Source organism: Rhinolophus sinicus, linkage group LG03 (genome assembly GCF_036562045.2).
Source record: "Rhinolophus sinicus isolate RSC01 linkage group LG03, ASM3656204v1, whole genome shotgun sequence".
Taxonomy (NCBI): domain Eukaryota; kingdom Metazoa; phylum Chordata; class Mammalia; order Chiroptera; family Rhinolophidae; genus Rhinolophus; species Rhinolophus sinicus.
Genome location: NC_133753.1, coordinates 149,465,884 through 149,488,402, shown reverse-complemented (window position 1 = coordinate 149,488,402; position 22,519 = coordinate 149,465,884). Strand labels below are relative to the sequence as shown.

The 22,519-nt window shown below is 39.8% G+C and overlaps 2 protein-coding genes and 1 long non-coding RNA gene across 7 annotated transcripts in view; 2 read left to right on the top strand and 1 right to left on the bottom strand.

The window, feature by feature from the left end:
* The window catches only part of SCAMP1 (secretory carrier membrane protein 1), a 79,397-nt gene extending 76,170 nt beyond the window's left edge, over nucleotides 1–3,227 (top strand). The window contains exon 9 of the mRNA XM_019728169.2: nucleotides 415–3,227. Coding sequence (XP_019583728.1) covers nucleotides 415–579 — 165 coding nt within the window. The 3' untranslated portion in view covers nucleotides 580–3,227. The remainder of the gene's footprint in view (nucleotides 1–414) is intronic.
* Nucleotides 3,228–10,676: 7,449 nt separating this feature from the next.
* LHFPL2 (LHFPL tetraspan subfamily member 2) overlaps nucleotides 10,677–22,519 on the bottom strand; it is a 144,967-nt gene continuing 133,124 nt past the window's right edge. For all 4 annotated transcript variants that reach the window (XM_019728170.2, XM_019728173.2, XM_019728174.2 and 1 more), the window contains one exon: nucleotides 10,677–13,499. In XM_019728170.2, coding sequence (XP_019583729.1) covers nucleotides 13,243–13,499 — 257 coding nt within the window. In that variant the 3' untranslated portion in view covers nucleotides 10,677–13,242. The remainder of the gene's footprint in view (nucleotides 13,500–22,519) is intronic.
* On the top strand, nucleotides 13,499–19,179 carry LOC109445643 (uncharacterized). Of its 2 annotated transcripts, XR_012495072.1 has the most exons (3): nucleotides 13,499–14,417; nucleotides 16,054–16,210; nucleotides 18,701–19,179. It is a non-coding gene; the product is annotated as an uncharacterized LOC109445643 (long non-coding RNA). The 2 variants fall into 2 exon arrangements; XR_012495071.1 differs by having other exon boundaries at nucleotides 13,499–16,210.

The following is a 22,519-nucleotide window of genomic DNA, read 5'->3' as shown; positions in this document are numbered from 1 at the left end:
GTAGCCAACACAGAAATAAATAAGGTATTATTTGATTTGATTTGTCCAAGGTAGTAAATTAATGTATTAAAGTCAGAATGTCTTTTGTTAGGTTAACCATTTTCTTGTAATGCTTCCATATCTTAATTAACTAATTAGGTACAGCAGAAGACATAGTTTTTTGCATTTGATTAAGTTCTTTAAATTATTTTTGGTTTGGCATAGGCATAATTATCTCTTCTGTATTGGGGATAAAGAGGACAAACCTGTGTTAAGAAAATATTTCAATACGATATTACGTGCCAGGGTGGGGCTGATGTTCTCCACCTTAGGAATCATGACTAGACTCTAGTCCTTGTATCTCTGAGTAATGCTGAGATTGAAATGAGTATGTAGATGACCACTTATCTTCTCTCACTTTTTGTGTCTCCGTAGGTACATGGACTATATCGCACAACAGGTGCTAGTTTTGAGAAGGCCCAACAAGAGTTTGCAACAGGTGTGATGTCCAACAAAACTGTCCAGACCGCAGCTGCAAATGCAGCTTCCACTGCAGCAACTAGTGCAGCTCAGAATGCTTTCAAGGGTAACCAAATTTAGAGGATCTTCAAACAATACACTGTTACCTTTTGACTGTACTTTTTTCTCCAGTTACTGTACTCTATAAATATTTTTATGTTCAGAACACACAGTAAACACAGCATGTATATTTCCTATTCACTTATGCATGGGCGAAAACCAGAAATATTTCCTTGTCTTTTTATTTACCTAAAAGTTTCTTAATATTTTAGTGCCCCTTGCAGAAAAAAAATGTTACATGCTAAATAAATATTCTCCATATTTTTTGGGGGATGAATGTTCAGCACATTATTTCAGTGGTGAGACACTGAAATTAATATGACACTTATGATTAGAAATGCATTTAGTACTAGCTGCAGTCATTCTTTCAAGAATCTTAGATACAAGGATTACACATTGGAGCAGTAAAGTGATGCTTCATTCCTTTTTCCTTATTTATATTGAAAGAAATAGGTCATCAGGGACTTGTGGATTTTTTAATTGGCTTGCTTTTTAGCAGTTTCAGTCACCAGTGAAGAGCCTGTGTGCATTTTGTAGTAGATAATGTAAATTTTATCTTTTTATTTTCTTTTTTCAGAGTAGTTGATATTTTGATATCAGTCTCTGATCTTGCATGGGCACCACATTTCTTAAATTAAAAGAATTAGTATTTTGGATTCTGCACTGCTTGTGGTTGTAGGTTTGGGGTGGTGTTTATAGAATCATAGAAATGATTTTCTGTAATAGTTTCTTTTAAATAAAAATTTATTGGGGTACAATACAAGAATATAATATGCAGTGCATTATCCAAAAGAAAGGATAGAAAATTGATGGAATAGAATGTAGTGATAGTAATATCTTTTTTTTTTTTTTCAAATTTTCAGTATGTATATCATAGTAAAATATTACTGTATGGAAACTGGTATATTCTTGTGGCTACTCTTTTTAATTGAACTGAGATTGTGTTTGGCAGCTCTTTTGGGGGGGGTGTGTGTAATTTTTAACAGAGGTATTAAAGTCTAGCCTAACTCCTTGTTCGAAAAGAACATACAGTATTTAAGGGATTTTTCTTTTAGCCTCTCGTCTCTAGTGGCATTAAAAATAAAAAGACCCTGGCATTTTACACATACTTGAATCCCTAATGTACCTGTCTTTTTAATTTTTGAGACATACTGAACACATTAAAATTTTTCAGCAATAGAAAAAATAAAACATTTACACCAAGCAAGAAAATAGACAGTTGAATGCATTAATTTTGAATATAATCACATGACAATTGTTGCTATGCAGCACAGGAGTTCATTCTCGTAGTGTATTTGGGTTGAAAGTCGAATCATTTTTAATACTGATTAAGTGACTAAAAAGACATTTGTAAAGTACTGTTTTTGGAAGTCGTTAGCTAATTTAAGATTATAGAATAATAGGTAGTGATTTATTCAACTTGATTTTAAGCAAGGATAGTCTATTGGATTATATTATTTGAGACTACAGATCCTTTAAAAAAAAAAATCAGATGGCCACAAATAGTTAAATCACTTTTATTCTTCTCCCCAAATCTGGAGTTTCATGCTGGGGATGGAATGGTAAGCTTTCACTACTGAGGAAAGAAGCCTTGCGCGGTAGTGGTACTAGGCAATGTGGATCCATTCAGGTGGTGTTTACATTTGATTTGTGTGGGACTTTATTGAAGTACATACTTGGAATATGTCTCTTTTATTCTGATGGAAATAGGATTCATAGTATGAATTTAAAGCTGTGTACGAATATTTCTAATTAGCGATAATCTCCACCTCCTTTCTCAATCAAATAAGCCAGTTCAAGTTTTTCAGGATCTGTAAGCTTACAGAAAATGTTTCATCAGTGTTCTGTATTAAGTGGATTTTAAAAACATTCAAAATATTAACCACAAACTACAACAAGAACACTTGTGTCCATCATTAATTTACATCTCAAGTCCATTTTTTAAAAGTAGAAATGAAAGATATAGCATAGAGACTTGAAAAACATTGAGATTCTTTCAGTAATAAGAATGATTTTCTCTATTCTGTAGAAACCCATAAAGGTAGGACTGTTAAATAACGAAGAATAGTCACAACCAACAATACTTTTTTTGTGCAGATGGGGAAAAAAATTATAAAATCCAGTTGTTTAGGTTAATACAAGCTTATGGGAGAAAATTGTTTTTAAAAAACAGAAATGTGCATTAAAATGATAGCAGTGCTCACAGTTAAAGTAAAGGGGCTTTAAATTCTTATATTTTCTGTCCTCTTAGTAATTAGTAAATAGTCATGTTTTCACTCAGCAAAAGATTGGCATGTGTTAGTGTTTTATATTTAATGTTAACATTACCCAGGATCAGAATCATGAAATGGTCTTGACACTGTAAGTATCCACATCATTTTTCAGTTTGCAATACTAAGTTGGCTATTTTATTTCAGACTAAAGTTTGAACACTGGAATATCATTGCTCAGTGATTTGTAATTTGGGACTTGGCTTATTTATCTAGGGATGTTTGTATATTTTGTTAGAGAGTAATGCGGCGCTGCCATCATGGTGACTGTCATGGTACGATTCTCCATGGCACTGCCCACTATCTGTCCCTCTACTGTTGCATGTTTTCAGTGGTTTGGAAGTTTTGTATATTTATTGTATTAACACAGAGTGTCAAAATAAAATGCTGTTTACTGGATGTTTGTTTGTATAACTTTAAATACGATATTAGCACTTCAAAGGCAGAAATTATGCTGAGGGTTTAATGTATATAGAAATTCCACATTTGATTAAAAAATAATCTGTGTATAATTCTATCATGTGCTAAACAAAATACATATATAAAAGACTTAGTTAAAAACTGTCAGCAGCATAAAATGACAATTTTTCTGTTGTGTTAGACCTTCATAGGTAGTGGAACATGAGCTTCACTCATACTACATATTTTGACCACTTTAAGGTCAAAATACACAGACTGTCTAGAAGTTTGTGAGATTCAAAATGGAAAATGTGTTTTGTGGCTCAGATTTTTTCCTAGGAGGTTAAAATGGATGTTTTTGTATTAGTATTGTATTGATTTGATTGAACTTGTGTTTGTTCCCTAACCTCCTTACCTATTGCTGGTTTATGTATTGATGGAAGTACCTATTTGTGTATTACTGGATTTTTCACTTGGTGTTTTAAAGAGGATGTAAAAATATAATCTAAAATAATCATAGTGAATCTTATTTTGAGAAATACATGTTATATTAAAATAGGAACAGCACTTTCAGTTTTCTGGGTGTTACCTTAAAAAAAGTGAGTTTGGATTGTCATTGGATATATCTGCTTCTATAAATCATGTTGAGATAATGTATGGTTTGCATTTTAGAGGGAATTTATGTTAAATTTATTAGTTGTTGCTGTAAATTATTTGTAGTAGCATAATGCTTTTATGGTTATTGCTATATCGTTTTCTGAAAACACTGACATTAGCATTTAATTTTATCTTTACTGGTAAAATCTGTGTTTAGACTGTTTATACAGAATTTTTTACATTTTTGTGCGTATTTTCGTTTTAGAATTACCATGGCTATCAAACACCATTTCATTGTATCTCCTTCCATTTTTTTTCTTGAGGAAAATGTTTTGAGGAATTTGTTGATTCCATGTGATTAAGACCTTCAGAGGTGAAATAAAAGTGGTTAATGTAGAAATAATTGAGGATGGTTAAAAGTGAAAAACACCTATTTGATAGATTTTCAAGTACCATAATATACAGTTATTTAGAGTAGAATAATGTTTTAAAACATTAGAAATGGTTAAATATTATAGAAAGTGAAATATTTCCACTGGAATTAGGGTTCATTTTGACAAAACAGCATGCTTTTTGTATTGATGGGTATCGTTAAACTTTTTGTTAGGGCCTTATCACAGTAGATAGATAGCTAGGAAGAAGTCTGTAGAAACTTTTTAAGCCAGGCATTGCCACTAATCTGTCCTCAATAAATAGATACCTTTAATATAAAGATTCTAGGAAAATAGGGAAAGACTTTCCTCTAGTGTTCTTACCACCCTCCCTGTGGGTTCCACATTTACAGTTTAACTTCATGGTTTTGGTAGGACAAAACTAAACATGTAGAATTGTCATTAGCACTGTTCATGTTTTCAAATTTCAAGGGACATGGGAACCACCATGTAGAAATGCAGTGAATGTTAAATTTTATGTTTATCCAAATCTTGATTTGTTTTTTAGCTCCTGTCTTTCTGGGTTTGGTGTGGCTGATGGTGTAGCTAAAACCATCTTGCCACTAAAACCCATTTTTATCTTTTTGCCAATAGGGTCAGAAAATAGTTAATCCTGTTATACCTAGTAATGTTAAATATAGTTGTATAAGATTACTCTGAGTATTACCTTCTCTACATTTAAATAGTTCTAATTTATAGAATCATGGCATGAAGATTTTCTTTTTTAACTCTTTAGTTGTTTTGCAGCACTTAGATATAATCCTAGAATTCTCCAGAACTTTTAAAATATTTTGTGGGGGGGCCGGCCCGGTGGCTCAGGCAGTTAGAGCTCCGTGCTCCTAACTCCGAAGGCTGCCGGTTCGATTCCCACATGGGCCAGTGGGCTCTCAACCACAAGGTTGCCAGTTCAATTCCTCGAGTCCCGCAAGGGATGGTGGGCTCTGCCCCCTGCAACTAAGATTGAACACGGCACCTTGAGCTGAGCTGCCTCCCGGATGGCTCAGTTGTTGGTTGGAGCGCGGGCTCTCAACCACAAGGTTGCCAGTTCAATTCCTCGACTCCCACAAGTGGTGGTGGGCAGCGCCCCCTGCAACTAAAAAATTGAACACGGCACCTTGAGCTGAGCTGCCGCTGAGCTCCCGGATGGCTCAGTTGGTTGGAGCCTGTCCTCTCAACCACAAGGTTGCCGGTTCGACTCCCGCAAGGGATGGTGGGCTGTGCCCCCTGCAACTAGCAACGGCAACTGGACCTGGAGCTGAGCTGTGCCCTCCACAACTAAGACTGCAAGAACAACAACTTGAAGCTGAACAGAACCCTCCACAACTAAGATTGAAAGGACAACAATTTGACCATTGTTCCCCAATAAAATCCTGTTCCCCTTCCCCAATAAAATCTTTAAAAAAAAAAAAAAAAAAAAAAATTTTGTGGGCCAGTGATTCTCAAGATATTTCATGGTTGTGGTATTTGTTACTGTTGGCGGTTTTAAGTATTCTTCAGGTGTTTAGGGGCTAGGGAAAAAAAAGCCAAAAATCACTGTCTTTTATCTGGTGAGCACAGTGACTACAATATTATGGCACCTACTTATGTAAAAACTGAGCCCACTGGGCATACACATGCCTCTATTTTTTTTTCTAGCGTGAAAGTAATACATACTTGTAGAACCATTTAAAAATGTGGAAAATGATAAATAATAAGAATAGTATGTAATTCTGTCATCTAGGGATATCACTGCTAATGTGTTATTGGATGTTTTCCATTCTTTTTCTAGGCCTACATATAGAGTTAAAGGATATAAACAATGTGGATTTTTAAAATCTTATTTCCCCCTCTTAGCATTATAATGACCTGATAATTTAGCTTTTAAAAATTAACTTTTTATGAAATTAATACACTTCAGTATAAATTATAGGAAATGTTTATAAGCAAAAGAAGATAAAGTTGCTCATAATTTTGCACCCATAAGTAACTACTATTAAAATTTGGTTTATATTTTTCTATTAATTTTCTAGGAAGACAACTGTTTTCCTAAATTTAAAAAATAAAAGGGGCGGCCAGATGGCTCAGTTGGTTAGAGCACAAGCTCTTAACAACAAAGTTGCAGGTTCAGTTCCTGCATGGGATGGTGGGCTGTGCCCCCGGCAACTAAAGATTGAAAAATGGCGACTGGACTTGGAGCTGAGCTGCGCCCTCCACAACTAGATTGAAGGACAACGACTTGGAGCTGATGGGCCCTGGAGAAACACACTGTCCCCCAATATTCCCCAATAAAAAATTTTAAAAGAAATTTAAAAAAAAGATTTCCCTCTACATGTAATAGATCCTTTATGGCTATTTAGCTCTCACAAACCTCATTTATTTGGGCCCCTGAAGACCACATTGGTACTGATGTCATTTAGCTCTAGTGGACTCATGCTTGGCTCATTCAATTTTTATCCTGAATGTAGATTTGTCCAGAACTATACTGTTCCAGAATTGGAACATATGGGTAGCGATATTCTGCCATGAGGAAGGAGTCACCAGGAAGTTAAACTGCAATGAGAATGAAGTAGATATGCAAAGACAAGTGGTATGGAAGGACATGGAAAATACCTTCAAAGCTTTCCATTTCCTGTATGGGGGCCTGGCTGCTCACCTGTATTTCATCCTGTTGTTCTTACTGTATTTTCTCCCTGAGCTACCTTGAGTTGGCTTCCTGTTACTGTCAGCTGGAGAATTTTAACAAAGGTTCGTAATCTTTTTTCAATTATGATGTAAATATATATATATTGAACTTTTTTCATATTGCTAAATATATTTCTGTAACATTTAATAGCTGTATAGCTACCTTTTTATGCATGTATTATAAAATATTTTTCAAAGTCCTGTTACTCCTTCAGGCCCTGATTTTTAATTTTTTTGTTATAAATAATTTATTAAGGAATATATTGTTGCTAAATTTGGGTGCCCAGGCTTTTTTCTTTCCTTAGGACAAATTGCTGGGTCAAAGCATAAGTATACTTTTTAAGACCTGTGATGTGCATTGCCAAATTGCTCTCCAGAAAGTTCTATTTATGTCTCCATCAGCAGTGTACAAAAGGTTCTCTTTATCCACACTCTACTAACATTGGATGTCCCTTTTCTAAAAAGTAGTTGACAAATAATCAGGAGATTTATTTTCTGGGCATTCTGGTTTCCCATAATGGGCTCGTCCAACATTACCTGTTTTTTTTTTGTTGTTGTTTTGCTAACTAGTAGTGACTGTGTATCCTGCATCCACAGAGAAGTCTACTTCCTGAAAGCCCGAAGCTAAAGATACTTAGTACAGGATGGAAAAAGAAATGGTGGCCATAGGTAGCCACCCATTGAGCTTCTCTAGGTAAAATTAGATTGGCTTTAACTACAGGTTATGTTATTCTTCACAGTTTTTTTAACAACTCTTTTTGAGATCAATTCTAAATGATAATCTGGGCAGACAGAAGATTCTTTTTTCTCCTACTAACTTAATGAAGACTTACTGTATATCAGAGACTATACTAAATGCTTTGCATACATCGCTTAATTCTCACACAAAACCTATGATGTAATTTCTGTTGTCCCCATTTTTATAGAGCAGTACGATATTATCCCGTCACTCAGTGAGTGGTGGTGAAGGGTTAGGGAGGGGCAGCTATACCCAGGTCCCCTGACTCCTGCCAAGTGTGGGGCTGCTTCTGCCACATGCTGCCACCTCTCCAATTCTCTTTCTTTTCCATCCTTCCACATTTTCAGTAATTCATATCCATCTTTTAGGGACAATGGATCCTAGAAAGAAAGTCAACCAAGAAAAACAGCGTGTATCTTTGATATCTCCAACCAAGGCCTTGCTTCCACAACGTGTGGGTGAGTACCCTGCTGTCTGCTCTTCAGCAACGTGCACTTACTGAATGGTCTGGCTTTTTTGTGTGTGTTTGGAGAAACTTTAGTTGAAGGTATATCCTTATTTATCAGGTTAACTATGAAGAAGATTTGCCTCTTATGTAATCATAATAGCTGCTTATCCTGGATGAGAGATTACTTATAATAAGAAAATAACAAAAACTCAAACTGTCATTTGTTTTACCACAGTCATATACTTGATGAATTTTTAGTGTTTTTTTTAGGATTCAGTGAATTGCAACACATGGTGTCATCTTCAAAAGTATGAAACATTACCAGGTTTTTCTCTGAAAGGGAGGAAAGATCAGTGTTTTCATCAGTTGTCATCTTATGATATGTCTTGTTGGAGTTATACTTGGAAGTTATTCTGAGAGTTTTTTACTATGCAGAGATGTTGGAAGGGTTTGTATTGGCCTTCTTCTCACCCTGTACCTTCTAGGTAGAAGGAAACTAGAGCTGTTTGAGAATGTAGACTTTGGTGTCAAACCTGTATTTGAGCCTTGGCTTTGCTACTTACTAACCTGGGACAAATTACTTAAATCAGTTACCTAGTGACAGTTAATTTAACCTATAAAATGAGAATAGTAGTTTGTACTCATAGGGTTTTGATGAATAAATGAATTATATAAAGTGCTTAGCACAGTACCTGCAGATACAAAATATACAATAATTAAACGCTTATTGTATGCCGTGGATATTGATGACTTTCAAATCTCTATCTCCAACCTGGTCTTCTCTCCACAGTGTATTTTCAGCTGTGCACAGGACTTCCCCATTGGCAGCCCAAGCAGAACCTTCCCTCCTCCTGGCTCGGCTTCTCCTTGGTTTCTGATCTTGGCGGTGGCATCGCTTTCCACCCTGTGCCCAAGCAGAACACCTTGGAATCTCCTGGATTCTTTCCTCGCCTCCTTCCTAATCAGTCACCAAGCTCTCCATTCTTTTCCCCTAACATCTTTCTAATTTCAATTTCTTCACTGTCACCTGCCTTAACTCAGGCTTTCTTTAGAGAATAGATTGTTATGGTTTCCACCAAACATAGGCACTTGGTTGGGCCTGCTTGCTTGCAGGTGTTAGATTTTTCAGGCTATCTGGCTATAAGAAGCCAAAGAGCTGGGACTATCTACGTTTTTTTGATTAATTTTCCTTTCCCATGTGGTTTTGCTACTTCCTCTTATTTCTTTATGCTCTTATCGACATCCTATGTACCTAAACAAAATGAACAGTTTACTCCTTAAAGACTAATATTGCAGAATTCTCCCGGGTGAAGAGGAAGCTGCAAGGAAGACGATAGTGGGGACAGCGGTAGGATGGCCCCCACCAAATGACTTAGCGGCTGATAGCGGTTCTAAAATAAAGACAATTACTGGTTCTTGCTTTTTAAGAGGAGACTAAAAGTTTGTTTTGATGCCCTTATTCTTTAGTGTTTGAGTTAAAAAACGTACTGAATTTTTGGAAACTACTGAAATAACCCACTTATAGGAAAGGTCCAGGATAGTCAAGACTGTTCCTAAGTGGTTCTTTGTTAAGTGAAGACTTTAAGGAGAGCTAGGAATAAGTTGAATGCAGTATGTTCCAGGAAGATCAATCATGGAAAGTTCATCCAGTAGTGGAATTGCTAAGTAAAAACGAAGGGTGAAGTGGGAAGTGCACGTGAGGGTTCCCCAGCCTATGCTGAAATTTAAAGCCAGGGTCTTTTCTCTTGTGGACTAACTCTTGAGAAAAATGTAATAACAGCTACAAAAGCAACTGAAAAATTCTAATTTTGCTTGGATTATTTAGGTCATAATCTGGAAAATGTTTCTTTAATGATTTCAATAATTTTGTCAGCTTTTAACTTTTATTTCTATTAGAAATCGGGCAGGTGTCAAGTATATTTAGAAACCAAAGCAGAAATGTAGTTTCAGCTGTCAAGGTCCTAGATCAAGAAAAGAGCCATTTTTGTTTATTCTGTCATATAAATGCTTTGTGGGATATGGAGAATCGAGTAAGAGTTGTTAGTGTCATCTTTTGAGTTTATAAATTAGAATTCTTCTGGATGAGGCTTTTTATGGGCAGGATTGCCTTCAGGAAATGTGGATGTGAAACTGCTCCAGGATTGGCTTTTAATTTCGGTATTTTTGTTGGAAGAACTGAACATGCCCTTCAGTTGACTTTGTTCTTTGTCATTATTATACGTATTTCTTTATACATTTACATGTCCTTGTAAAACCTTCCTAATGCTTTGAAGCATTTTCATATTTCTTAATTTTACTTTAAGATGTTTGTATAGTATTTGAGACGGTTTCTTTTTATAATTACATTGATGCTTCTCCAAAGAAGAAATACGTACAGTACTTGAAGTTAAGCTAATCTAAGGTAGGGAAATATATGTTACTAGTAAATGGAATAGTTAAAATACCTGAATATCTTTTTCCTATCATCAATATTACAAAGAAGTTAGTGTTTAAAATTTGACTATAGGTATTTTCTTCATCAAATTATATACATCATATTAAGACCAATATACTTAGACTTGAAAGAGTCAGAATGAGTTTGCAAAATCTGGTTTAATTCAGAACTGGGGAGAGGAACACGTTGTGAAAATACATATGCACAGGAACCTAATCAATGCTAGACAAACAATGTATTAGTTTACAATACAATAACCACAAATTTGAAGGCTAAAGTTGAGTCCATGAGGGGTAAATACAATTTATAGTTGGCTCAAGTGGCTGTTGAATATCAAGGGGTGCTGAGTTCCTTCAAAGCATCTAATGACCCCCCCCAGCCCTGGAAGGAGTTTCACCACAGTCTCAGGAGAAATCCCAGTCGTGCCTTTAACCCTTTGGGCCCTTGGGAGTCATTGCTGCCCAAATACAGATGCAGGCGGGGGATTTCCAGTGGCCACATGTTATTGCACAGAGAGGTCTGTTCTAAGCCAGACTCTATGGCTAAGAAGGTGTGAGAGCAGCCCTTACATAGTGGTCTAGCATTAACACGGTCTATCAAAGCATGTTAAGAAATAGCTCCTTAGTGATTATGTACCATCTACTAGTTATCACACTAACAGAAAAGGCAATAGGGCAGCTTCACATTTCATATGAAAGACTAGCATTAAGTGGGCCTGGCTTGCTGGCTTCACTTTCACATAAATCTAGTGATTATTTTAATTTAGACCCAGAAAAAAATGATTTCATACCAGTCTTTTCTTCACATAGGTTTGTGTAGCATTAAAAATGTTATGGGTTAGTGACTAGGCCATGTAGGCGATAATGTTTAACTCTTCCTTTGCCAAAACAGAAACAATAATCCCTGTTCTGACTCCTGTCCAGTTTCAAAAAAAACAGAAAAACCACACATACATACACCTTTGTTATTGCACATCTTTCACACAGATTTGTGTATGTATAATATATATATCTATATATATATTTTAAATATGCTACACATAAAAAAGACTATGGCACTTTACAGAATACATGTTTAACAAAGATCATTACACCACAGATGTTTGAAAACTATACAAAAACCCTTACACAATTAATGTAACATTGTTGAATTAGCACACAGGTTTAAAGAATCCACAGAATCCAAGGCAAATATTTCTGCTTTCTTGGAGTTCATCGAGAAGCCCAGCCCATCACAAAACTTTAAGCACAAACGCAAGCAATAATAAATAAGACTTTTCTGGTAGTAGTAATGGTCCAGGTATATTAGATTTTTAGACTGAGGCGATTAGGTGATTGATAGAAATTTATTAGAAAAATAGGTGTGGGTCAACAATCAGTCTAATTATTTTTAACATTTCCTTCTAACATACTCGTATTCCTCCTATTCAGTGGTTTTTAACAGCTCTGCGGTTTGGGTCTAGACTAGCATGATTTTGGATGTGCCCTTCATTCCAACCAAGCCTAAGTAAGTGTAGGCGGGTGCTCTGAGCTTGGTCGATCTCTTTTTTGCATTAACTTTCTACTCTGTGCTTTCGGAATGAAGCTTTTGTTGCAGTTCGCTCACCAGTTGTAGCAATTTCATGTTACTTCAGTCTTTTCAGCATCACCATCAATAACTAGAAAAGCTGAGTCCGGTGATTAGCTCCTTTTTTTTTTTTTTTTAATGCACAAAATGGCATTCTGCTGCTGTTAGGGTTGGAAATATAGCTGACTACAGCATGGTTACCAAACTGTGGGAAAAGGTCTCCCACAAGTGCCGAGATTCTGGCAAGTTCGCCCAGTGAACATCTGAATGAGCCAGAGCTGGCTCGGAGACCTGTGTCCCTGGAATGAGGAAACAGTGAGGTTTCCTTTGGCAGTCAAAGCACAACCCCAAACTGAGGAGACTTAAAGCATGTGATCTCTGGGCCAGGACTGGTGCTACTGGGAAGCAGAATGAATTCGTCTCCACTAGCAGGATTTTGTACTTTTATTCTCATGATCGTATAGGTCCTTATTCTTTCTTTAATCTTGGAGAGACAGTTCAGTTGATTCAGCTTACCCTGGAATGCAGCCTAGAATGAGTTCCACAACAGGCTTCCCACTGTCCCTGCTGACCCTTTGGATGAGCTAAGCAAAGGCAGTTTTCTTGCTATGCCCTTTGCACACATCCTGTCCCCCAGTAAGTGTATACTCTGGTGTGCTCTGCAACTGAGACAACTTGAAAGAGCTAGGAGGAAACAAAACACCAACCCCAATACCTCGTTCTGAGGCAGAGATGCTCACAGGCCTGCAACCTTGTGGCAGAAACGCATCTCAGAACAGCTGCAAGTCTGGCTCACAGTCTCTTTTGTTACCAGAGAAATGCCACTTTAATGGTTTAGATCATTATCCTTCATTGAGCTTTGGGGGAAAGGCACTGTGACTGAACTTGTCAACTACACATCAGTGCTTCTGTACTGGTGTCAGGTTCCATCTCCTGTAATTGGTACGGTGGCCCTCACGTGTAGTCACTGCTCAGCTAGGTGTTGCCTCTCGTCATTGGTCCTGTTAAGGCTCGGGGCTGTGGAATGTGGCTTTGGAAGGCAAAGGCTAGTTCTTCACTTGACTCAAACGACAAAATCCGAGGTGGGCTGTTTCACAAGGTTATACAAGGAAGAAAATGGCATTAATGTCTTTTCCAAATTAAAGGAGGCAGATAAGGTTTTTCCCCTCTTCAATTTCTTCCTGTACTTTGTCACTGGAGGTGGCGATTTCTGCTTGTGCAGAGAAGATGGCACAGATGAAGGTGAGGACTGTTCCGCCGATGGCAGTGTAAAAGGCCCAGCCCAGGGAGCAGTCTCCAGGTTTGTAGGCCGACGCATAGTGTCCACAGTAGGCAATGGCCTTCTGACAGCCCCAGCCAGCAGGGTAGAGTATCAAACCGAGAATAAGGAACAGGCCTGCAAGGGCAGAAGAGAAAAGCAGTGAAAACACCCATGGTTCCACCTTGTAACGTGAGTAACTGGACAGATCTGTTGTAATTGTTACTTGATTTGCCTGCTTTGGGCTCTGGCATCCGTCCTGCAGTAGCAAGTGGTAGGGACTATTTTATGCCACTAATCTGGCCTGATCAAGAAATGTCATCACTTTACTAGAAATATTTTTAGCCTCTTTCGTACATGTTGGAATTGTACCAATAGTTTCTCTTCTAGAAAAGCAAGTTAACTTGTTTTTGAGGTGAGCCTTTCCCTTTCAGTATAAGGCAGAGGCTGGCAAACAAAGGCCAAGTAACCACGTGAGTGTGGCCGTGGTTTCGGAAATAGTTTTATTGGAACACCTCTATATATGCCCATTAGTTTGTGGAGCCTATGGCTGCTTTCGTGCTGGAACAGTAGACTGAGTATTAGTTGCAGAACCTATGGCCTGCCAAATCTGAAGTATTTCCCATCTGGCCCTTTGGAGGAAAAGTTAGCCAACCCTGGTCTAAGGGAATTCACACAGCATCATCTGATGTCACCTGGATTAAATGCAACAGACCAGATCTTAACCTGATGTCAGTGCTTTAAATAAACCCCCAGGAGTCTGATGGCATTCAACAACAACCAGCTGCATGCTTGGGACAGAGATTGCTATATGTGCATCTACATTTAGAAATAAAAAACGTTTGTGAACTTCATAAGAATTTTTTGTCTGAATGCTATTAGGTGCACTCGGCCTGGAGTAGACACTAATAAGCTGTTTCCCTTTTGCTGACAACTACCCTGTCATACTAAACGTCCATTTTTTCTATTCCTACAGCTTTACTGCCCACTGTGTAATTGAGAGTTATTCTTCATGCTAGCCTGGCGGTTAGGAGCTACTCCAGGTCCAGGACTAAGGCAAGTGAAGCACAAAATGTAAGGGGACAGCCCCTTTTAGGTGCCTGCCCTGTGCTGGCGGGAAGCTGAGTGTACGTGCGTTGCGTGCGTCACCGTACTCCTGGTTACAGCCACACAGCAAAGGCGTTTATGAGGAAGTCTGGCACCTGAAATGACAAAGGGAACGGGACCCTCAAATCCTACCCAACGAAACTTTCTTTGTAGAAAAGATGCTGCAAGAGGATGGCTTCATTCTATGTGGCAGGAAACAAAAATGGTTTTCTCTCCAGTATGACACCTATATAATCAAGATTGCTAATTCACAACCAAAAAATCCTGTTTTTAGATACCATGGAATAGCAGTTCTGTCCTCAAATTAATCTTGGCTCAGTTCTTTTTTCCTGTCTTCACTGAAATTCTCTGAGTTTACCACACCAAAGCTTCCAAGTCATTTAAAGCAACTTCCCCACATAAAGAACATAACTGAATTTGTGGTAGTGTCAGGTTTTAAGGAAGGTCAGGGACAGTATTTGAAACCACAGATCACAACTTTCATAGAGCTGTCTTCATCCTGTGATGGCATCTTCTCTGAAAGCATGGTAGTTTACTGCTGGGATGGGTTCCTGGGTCTGATTGTCCCTACTTCCCAAATTAATCTCGTTGTATGCTGAATGACGGGGTACTTTCTAGCAGGGATGGAATAGAGGGAATTTGTGCACATACTCGTTTTCTGAAGAAGGGTGCTTCACCAAAGCAGCTTTGTAATCTTGCAACCCTCTATTTCTCCAGCGGTTGGAGTGCTGGGACCAGGGAGGCATTGATGTGTAGCTGAAGAAATGCAATCCACTGTTGGGAAGCATAAGTGAAAGGAGCTGCAGACTGCGGCATCTTGGAGAGATGCTGTTAGAAATGGCGGGTAGCATAGAGTGAATTCCCCAAGGATAAGGCAGCTAGTAGAGAACGTGTCGGTACTCTGGAATATGCAAGGTCTTGAAGGAGCAATCTTGGTTTGGGTGTCTGGGGTCAATTCAGAGGCTAGAAATCATGTAGCAGTAAAGCCCCTATAGTCTAGTGTGAGCTGTAACACAAACCAGCAAGATAACGGACTACAGCAAAGACTCACTAAATTAAGAGGTGGGTCAGTTAAGAGTTCAGAATTGGAAGTAAGACAGAGGTTTGAATGCAAGTTCTGCCACTTAGGAGCTGGGAGAACTTAGAAAAGTCTCTTAACCTAAGTATGATTCCTCACCTGTAAAATGGGCTCCTGCTTAAGTCCTAAGGTGGTTGTGAGTACTGAAGTCTATAAAGAGTACTTTCTGCATCCTTAACAATAACAGCAGCAACAACAACAAAACTGGAACACAGAGTAGCACCTGGCAGTAGGTTAAAGCCTTTTGCAGACCCCGCCCATATGTAAGCACAAGTAGTTTAAAGTTTACCGGCTATGAATAAGCAGGTCAGCTTATTTTTGAGGGTATAATTTGAAAAGTGTAATAATTGGGGGAGAGAGGAGGACCCAGGCTACAATTAGGTACCCTTGAAAGAATAAACCATCTCCATCTTACTCATCTGGGGAGATCTAAACATTATGGAGCTAATTTTTTCATATTTCCAAGGCCTATGATAAATCCTAATTAATCCCCACCTTGTTTCTTAGGAAACTTCACCCGAGGTACATGGAACTTTGTAGTTTCTTTCTCTGGTCCTATGTTCCCACCCTGGGCACCGTGAGGCACCATCCCTGGGACTTCTGTAAGGACTCAGAGGGACTCTGGCGTGTAGCCACGGCTGCCAAGCTCTAGCACAGGCCTGAGGTAAGGGAGCATGAGCTGCTCGTCCCTTTAAGAGACCAGTGTTCGTATTTGAATTGTGGCTCCACTTAAATGTTAACTGCACACACTGTTTGTATTCCGTGGCTTAAACAAGCCCAATAATTGAAATTAATGCATTTTAATATGGTAGGGACAGAAAGCATGGTGTTTGTTGTCACATAGCCGCTCTGCTACCCTATGCCGGGCTCACAAAATTCCTTAATTTGGCTGTCTCCGATCCTTTTGGGAAGTAGATAGGTCTAAATTAAATAATACAATCCTTATTTTACCATCACTTTTCACAGCCAGGAACACTCAGTCCAGTACGCCTCCCTGGCTGTCTGTAGCTGTTCCGTTTTAAAGTCCCTAGCTCTGTTCAAGTTCCCGAAGTGCTTTAGGCCATCTTAAAATCTAGTGGCTGCTACTGGCCAATCACTTTGTGAATGACAGGACTGAGACTTACCATACAAAAGTTCCATGCTTCTGAGTTGGTCAAAAGCCTCAGCTTGAATATTCATAAGCCCACAGGGCATTCCATGTGGGAGGGTAACAAAAAGTGGGCTGTAGTCTGTCTCTAAGCCCCAGTGGATGTGATGTGTGCCGAAAGCACACGCTCCCTGACCCGCGCAGCTGGCCTAGACAAACACAAGAGTCTCTTATCCGAACTCTCATTGGGTCAGGGAGGAAGTTGCCACTATCTGTCCTGTCCTGGCTGTGGACCTCCTGCCACTCAACAGAGCTGTCATTAGCATGGGTAATGCCATGAAAATGCAAGACTTGTGTCTGAGAGAAAGAAAAGAGTAGGTCTTCAGGTAAGCAAAAAACAAAGTCACATTTGTCATCTTTACAGGTACTTAGAAAAAGGCTCTTCTATCAGAGGAGTTCTAGACTGTAGTGCTTCCCGTGGCCTGTCAGGGGCCACACTTAGGCCTCACCTGCTCTTAGGGCCCAGTGCAACTTCTGAGCAGTGGTTCCCGGGCCCCAGTAAGCATCCTTTAGTGATGTACAAACATCATCCAAACAGATTCTTTTGTTTCCTAGTAAAATTATTGAGAAAAAGTCATCAAGGTTTCCTATGTTACTCTCAGAGTAAAAGCCAGCTTCCTTTCCTGGCCTTCAAGGCCCCGTGGGATTCAGCTCCTTCTTACCCATCTGCACTCACCTCTGCCTTTTACACCCTGTTCTCTCCGCCCCAGCCACATGGCTCTTCCCTGCACACAGCAGGCGTCTGTTCCTCTCCACGTGGTCTGCAAACGCCACCTTCTCAGTGTGGTCTTTCAGTCCAATCTATTTAAAATTTCAACCACCTATTTCTCCCTACTTGCTCTCCCCGTTCCTTGCTTTATTATGTCTTCTTAAAACTTATTACACAAAATATATTCTTTGAGTTACATGAAACTATCCATATTTGACCATTTTTTACCTACACAAATGGCCATTTCATATGGTTCAACCTACTAATTTTACTTAATTATTTTGATGGTTCATCCATCTCCATCCTAGACTCTAAGCTCCATGATGACAGGGATTTTTGTGTGTTTGGTTCACTGCTATAAAGCTAGTGCTCAGAATAGTGCCTGGCACTTAGTAGGAACTTGATAATACTCTGTTAAATGTCAGTGCAATTTGTTTTGTAATAACATATTTCTAAGCCATAGTGCCCTTGGGAAAAACAGTAAAATAACTTTGACAGATACCAGTCAATAAGAATGAAATGTGCCATCAGGAAATAGAGACTCTTGGTTGGCTGCCTTATCCTGCCACACTGCCCTGTTCTAGGCCTGTAAATCCCAGGATTTAGAAACTTGTGCCCCAAATTCCAGATGGGCTTGATGACACCAGCTAAGGAGAGTTAAAGTCCATGACGTCTTAAAGAAGCAAGTCAGACAGCAGGCAAGAGAAGACGGTGAAACATACCAAGTCTGCTGCAAACTGGGCCTGGTTTCCCAGTCCTCAATGTGGAGCACACCCAGGGAGTATTAACTTGGTTGTGGGTTATGTCCAGAGGCCAAATGGGAGGTGAGTTGTGCTCTGGATTGAGTTTCATAAAAGAACGGAGCCAGAAAATAGTCTGATCTCCCTCTGCAGCTATTAAAAAGGCAGTTCCTGAAGTTAGGACAGCTTGCAGTGCTCTCGGGGGCCTTCTGCTGCCTTTCCTTAATGCATTGTTGTTTTGGGGTTTGTGTGTTTGTGGAGGACAATAGAGAAACTAAAGGACTAGGCCAGGAGGCATTTGCTTTTCTTCTGACTGACGCCTCTCCCCAGTGCCTGGCTGAGCAGTGACAGGCCCAGCTGGGAGAAGGAGGAAAAGCAGAAAAAAATGATACTGGCCAGTAACTAAGGAAAATAGCTACCACTGAAAGAAACCACAGTAACTCAGAGGGCTGGTCACTGCTGCAATGACTTGATAGAATGAAACCTAGGATGGTACCATTTTTCACAACCTCAGAAGAGATCCTCATTCTTCCCTCCTGTCTTCTCTTTTGCTAACAGCCTCCCGGTTCACTATACCAAGAGGATTAGAAGATGTCAGCATGAGGTCACCTGGGGGATGACTCAACCTTATCTGGGGAGGAAAAAAAAGTAAATGAAAAGAAACTGATCGTTCGTCACTTGGACTACCCTACAGCTGCCACCACAGCCGGAAGACAGCCCTGACCACTTCACGGAGGCCTCTCACCATTGGCTGGGCACCAGCTATGACAGCGCAACACCTACCACGCCCCTCTGCTATTTTAGTAGTATTTTCCCCTACCTGGAATGAGCTTTCAGACACAACCCTGGATTCCCAGCAGTTCTTACTGTACAGGGATTTTCAGAGTCAATATGGGCAATCTAAACATGTGGTTCGGGTTTAACGCAGATAATCAGATTCCATGAGCTGTGTCACATCACTGCTTTTCCAGTGCCAAAAACATAGAAGGTGCTACAAATAAATCAATAAAAGAACGAAACATACCAGGAAAAGTAAAGTCAGTCTTCCTGCTTTCTGATCAACATTCAGCACCAACTGTGATTAGACCAGCCACGAAATTATAGGTCTTAGGTAATTTTCTTGCTACTGCCCTGGAATCAGACAATGTGCTATGAACTACAAGTTTTAATCAAATCCCTAAGGTGGGAAGAAAACCTTCTCCATAATCCAGCCAAGCCCCCAATTTTGGAAAGATGAGGCATTGCTAAATACATTAAATAATATTTTACTTGGTCTGAAGATGACCACCTCAAGCTTTAAGATTATGGGATGCTAGGAATGGGGGAGCCGAATCTGAACCACAGCGCTCCAGTTTGTGAAGGAAGTGGGCAAAGGCTCCATGGCTATTTCGCAGACTTTCCCTGGCTGTTTTAGTGCCTCATCCTTCCCTCCAACTCAGTCACACAACCACCACACTTTCAAAATCTGCCGGCCAAGAGACTCAGGGTTTCTTGTGTTTTTGTTTTTTTGTGGGGACAGAAGAAGGCCATTGTTCCTGGCCTAAAAAGTGGAAGAACTAAAGGCTGGCTCCTTTTGCAGAATAACAGCACACTTCTAGTTCCTCTTCACACAGACTTCTAGACTAAATAGCAAAGACTAGACCTCAGCTTGCAAAGGAAATTTACTAAGGACAGGAAGGAAACAAGACCATCTGTTACTGGTACCGGCAACCTGTGGCGAGGCCCCCCAGGAGGGACACGACACTTAGCCTCCATGGGGTCATAATCAAGAAGCGCATTCTAAAGCTATTGAAATACCCTCTCTCTGGAGAGTGAGTTCACAGCAGACAGTCGATAGGCTTAGTATCTGATAAATTCGGGCTCCACAAGGGGATCCCTGAGGCATGTCCACTGAGGGTGCTCGTCCTGGTGCAGCACAGGAATGGGTGGCGTGACGGGTGGAGGAGTAGGATGCTGTAGGGTTTCAGAGGCTTTAAATACTTTCAGGCCAGTGACAGTCAAGGAATTTTGTCATCCTACACCACCGTTCCCTAAACACCACCACTCTTATCCGTGCTGACTGCTTGGGCACTCATCCACCTGGAAATACCCCCTCATCTTAGTTCAAATGTCACCTCTATGCAAAACATGTGTCACACTTCCTGCTGGAATGTTATTGTGTGTGCTCCCACTGCCCTGTGCACGTCCCTCGTTAGCACACTGTTATTTTTGTATATTTTTAACAACTATTTACTGAGTTACCTACTAAGTGCCAGGCATGTTTCTCAGCCCTGAGGATATAGCAATACCCTACCAGGACTCTCGAGTCCCTCGAGGGCAGAAAAGTTTTATTCCTCTTGGTATACGTTGCAGTTTTGTCATGTCACTTACCATAAACGTGATGGATGTGTCACAGTTAACCTTGGGGAAAAATGGTCAAGAGTTCAACGTATTTCTGGCTTTGAAATAGCTATTGACTCATTTAGGAACCTAGAAGGGGACTAGCAAACATCCATTCCCCTGTCAACATATCAGAAAAACTGTCACCCTGTGGTGTTTCTCCCTGTCAGGTCTACCCTAAATCTTTATTATTTCCCAAATCATCTTCCATGCTGACAGCTGGAAGTCATTTTGGTAGCCTCTAATAGCTATCTGTAGGTCAACTGTTGTTAGGTAGGGACATCTCTCTTTCACATACCCCAAGGCAAATTGTCCAGTACTATTCAGTTGTGCTTTGAGGAAGGCACACCATGTACAGACCATATTCAGTTCCCCATCCACTGAATTTGCCATCAAGCTCTTCTCTTCCCAAAGGTCATGGTATGAACCTGTGCACTTCTCATGAGCAGGGACTCTGGAGACACGCTAGTGAGCTTATTCTCAGTCACCAAAACAAAGCTAAACTAGGTTCCTTACACACTTTTAAAAAAGAAGGGGTGCAACTTAGAATTTCATGGGGAAAAAGTTTAAATAAAAATTATAACTAAATGCTTAACCAGCTGTGGGGAAAACTCTCCAGAACAATGAATAGTTTTTGCTATTCATTGTAAGTTTACTATTCATTTACTATTCACAGTAAGTGTTACTGTGACATAATATACATTTGTCCCACAATAAAACAGCATTAGTTCCAAGGCCTTCTAGATGCTTCAAAGTATGTATTTTTGGCTCATAGGAACTCCAATCTGATGGTAAACTTGTTGACCGAGGTAAAGAGTGTGTTCCCTGTTCTTTTGCTTCTACGACTCCATCCAAACTCCACATAAGTGCTTAGGACGCGTCCTCTACACATACTGTGCTGCTGACCCACTTCACGTGTCATTTCTGATTCCCATTTCCTTTCTAGTCTTCACATCTTTGGAACCCTTTGGAAAGGTCTTCTGTGGTGAAAAGGATATATTCCAAGTAAAGATGACATGGAGTTGAAGCGATAAACATCTTCCCCCAATTTTATACAGTCAAAACTAATACTTTTTAAGTAAAGCTGGAAGTTTGTGCAGGTGATTAGAATTTTTAATAATCATCCTGATTATTATTATAATACCAATGGCAGCAGTTAGTGCTTCTGAGCACTGCAATATGCCATGCGCTGACCAAGCACTTTAAATATAACTCACTTAGTCCTAGTAACAGCCTTACGAGGCAGATACTATTAATATCCTCATTTGAAAAATGAGGAAACTGAGACACAGATGGATTAAGTAAAGTTGGAGAGCTAATCGGTGGAGCTGGGACTCATCCAGGCAGCCTGGCGCCAGTCCCTCCTGAGCCATCACACCCACATCGTGTTTCCCCGAAAATAAGACCTAACCGGACCATCAGTTGTAATGTGTCTTTTGAAGTAAAAATTAATATAAGACAGGGTATAATATAAGACTTTATATTAATTTTGGTTCCAAAAGATGCATTAGAGCTGATTGTCCGGCTAGGTCTTATTTTCGGGGAAACACGGTAGTAGACTGCTGCTTCACTGCAAACCAGAAACTAGCTTCCAAGACAAAAGCATCTGTCCAGCAGAATGGGGGAGACTGATACGTACCTACAAGCTGGCTGGCTTACACCTGTGAGAGGTTAGAGAGGATGACCAGCTACCTAGTGAGGAAGCACAGGCGTGCGATGCCGGGTGAGGGGGTGGGAAGGCTGCACCAAAATAAAGTGTCCTCTATTGTGAGGCAGGTTGATTTGCTAACCCGACAGCAAGACATGAAAATAAAGACGTTCCATCCATACCTTCTCTTCCTGATCCAAGTGTCACCAGCCTACCTATTATTGCAATATAGATACCACTTTAGAATGGCTGCCCTTGGCCAAAGCAACTTCTAGAAAGAAAAACCTAGTGAACAGGCAGAACAATGTAAAGTTTGCTATGCTGTAGAACACGGTATGCGCCAAATACTG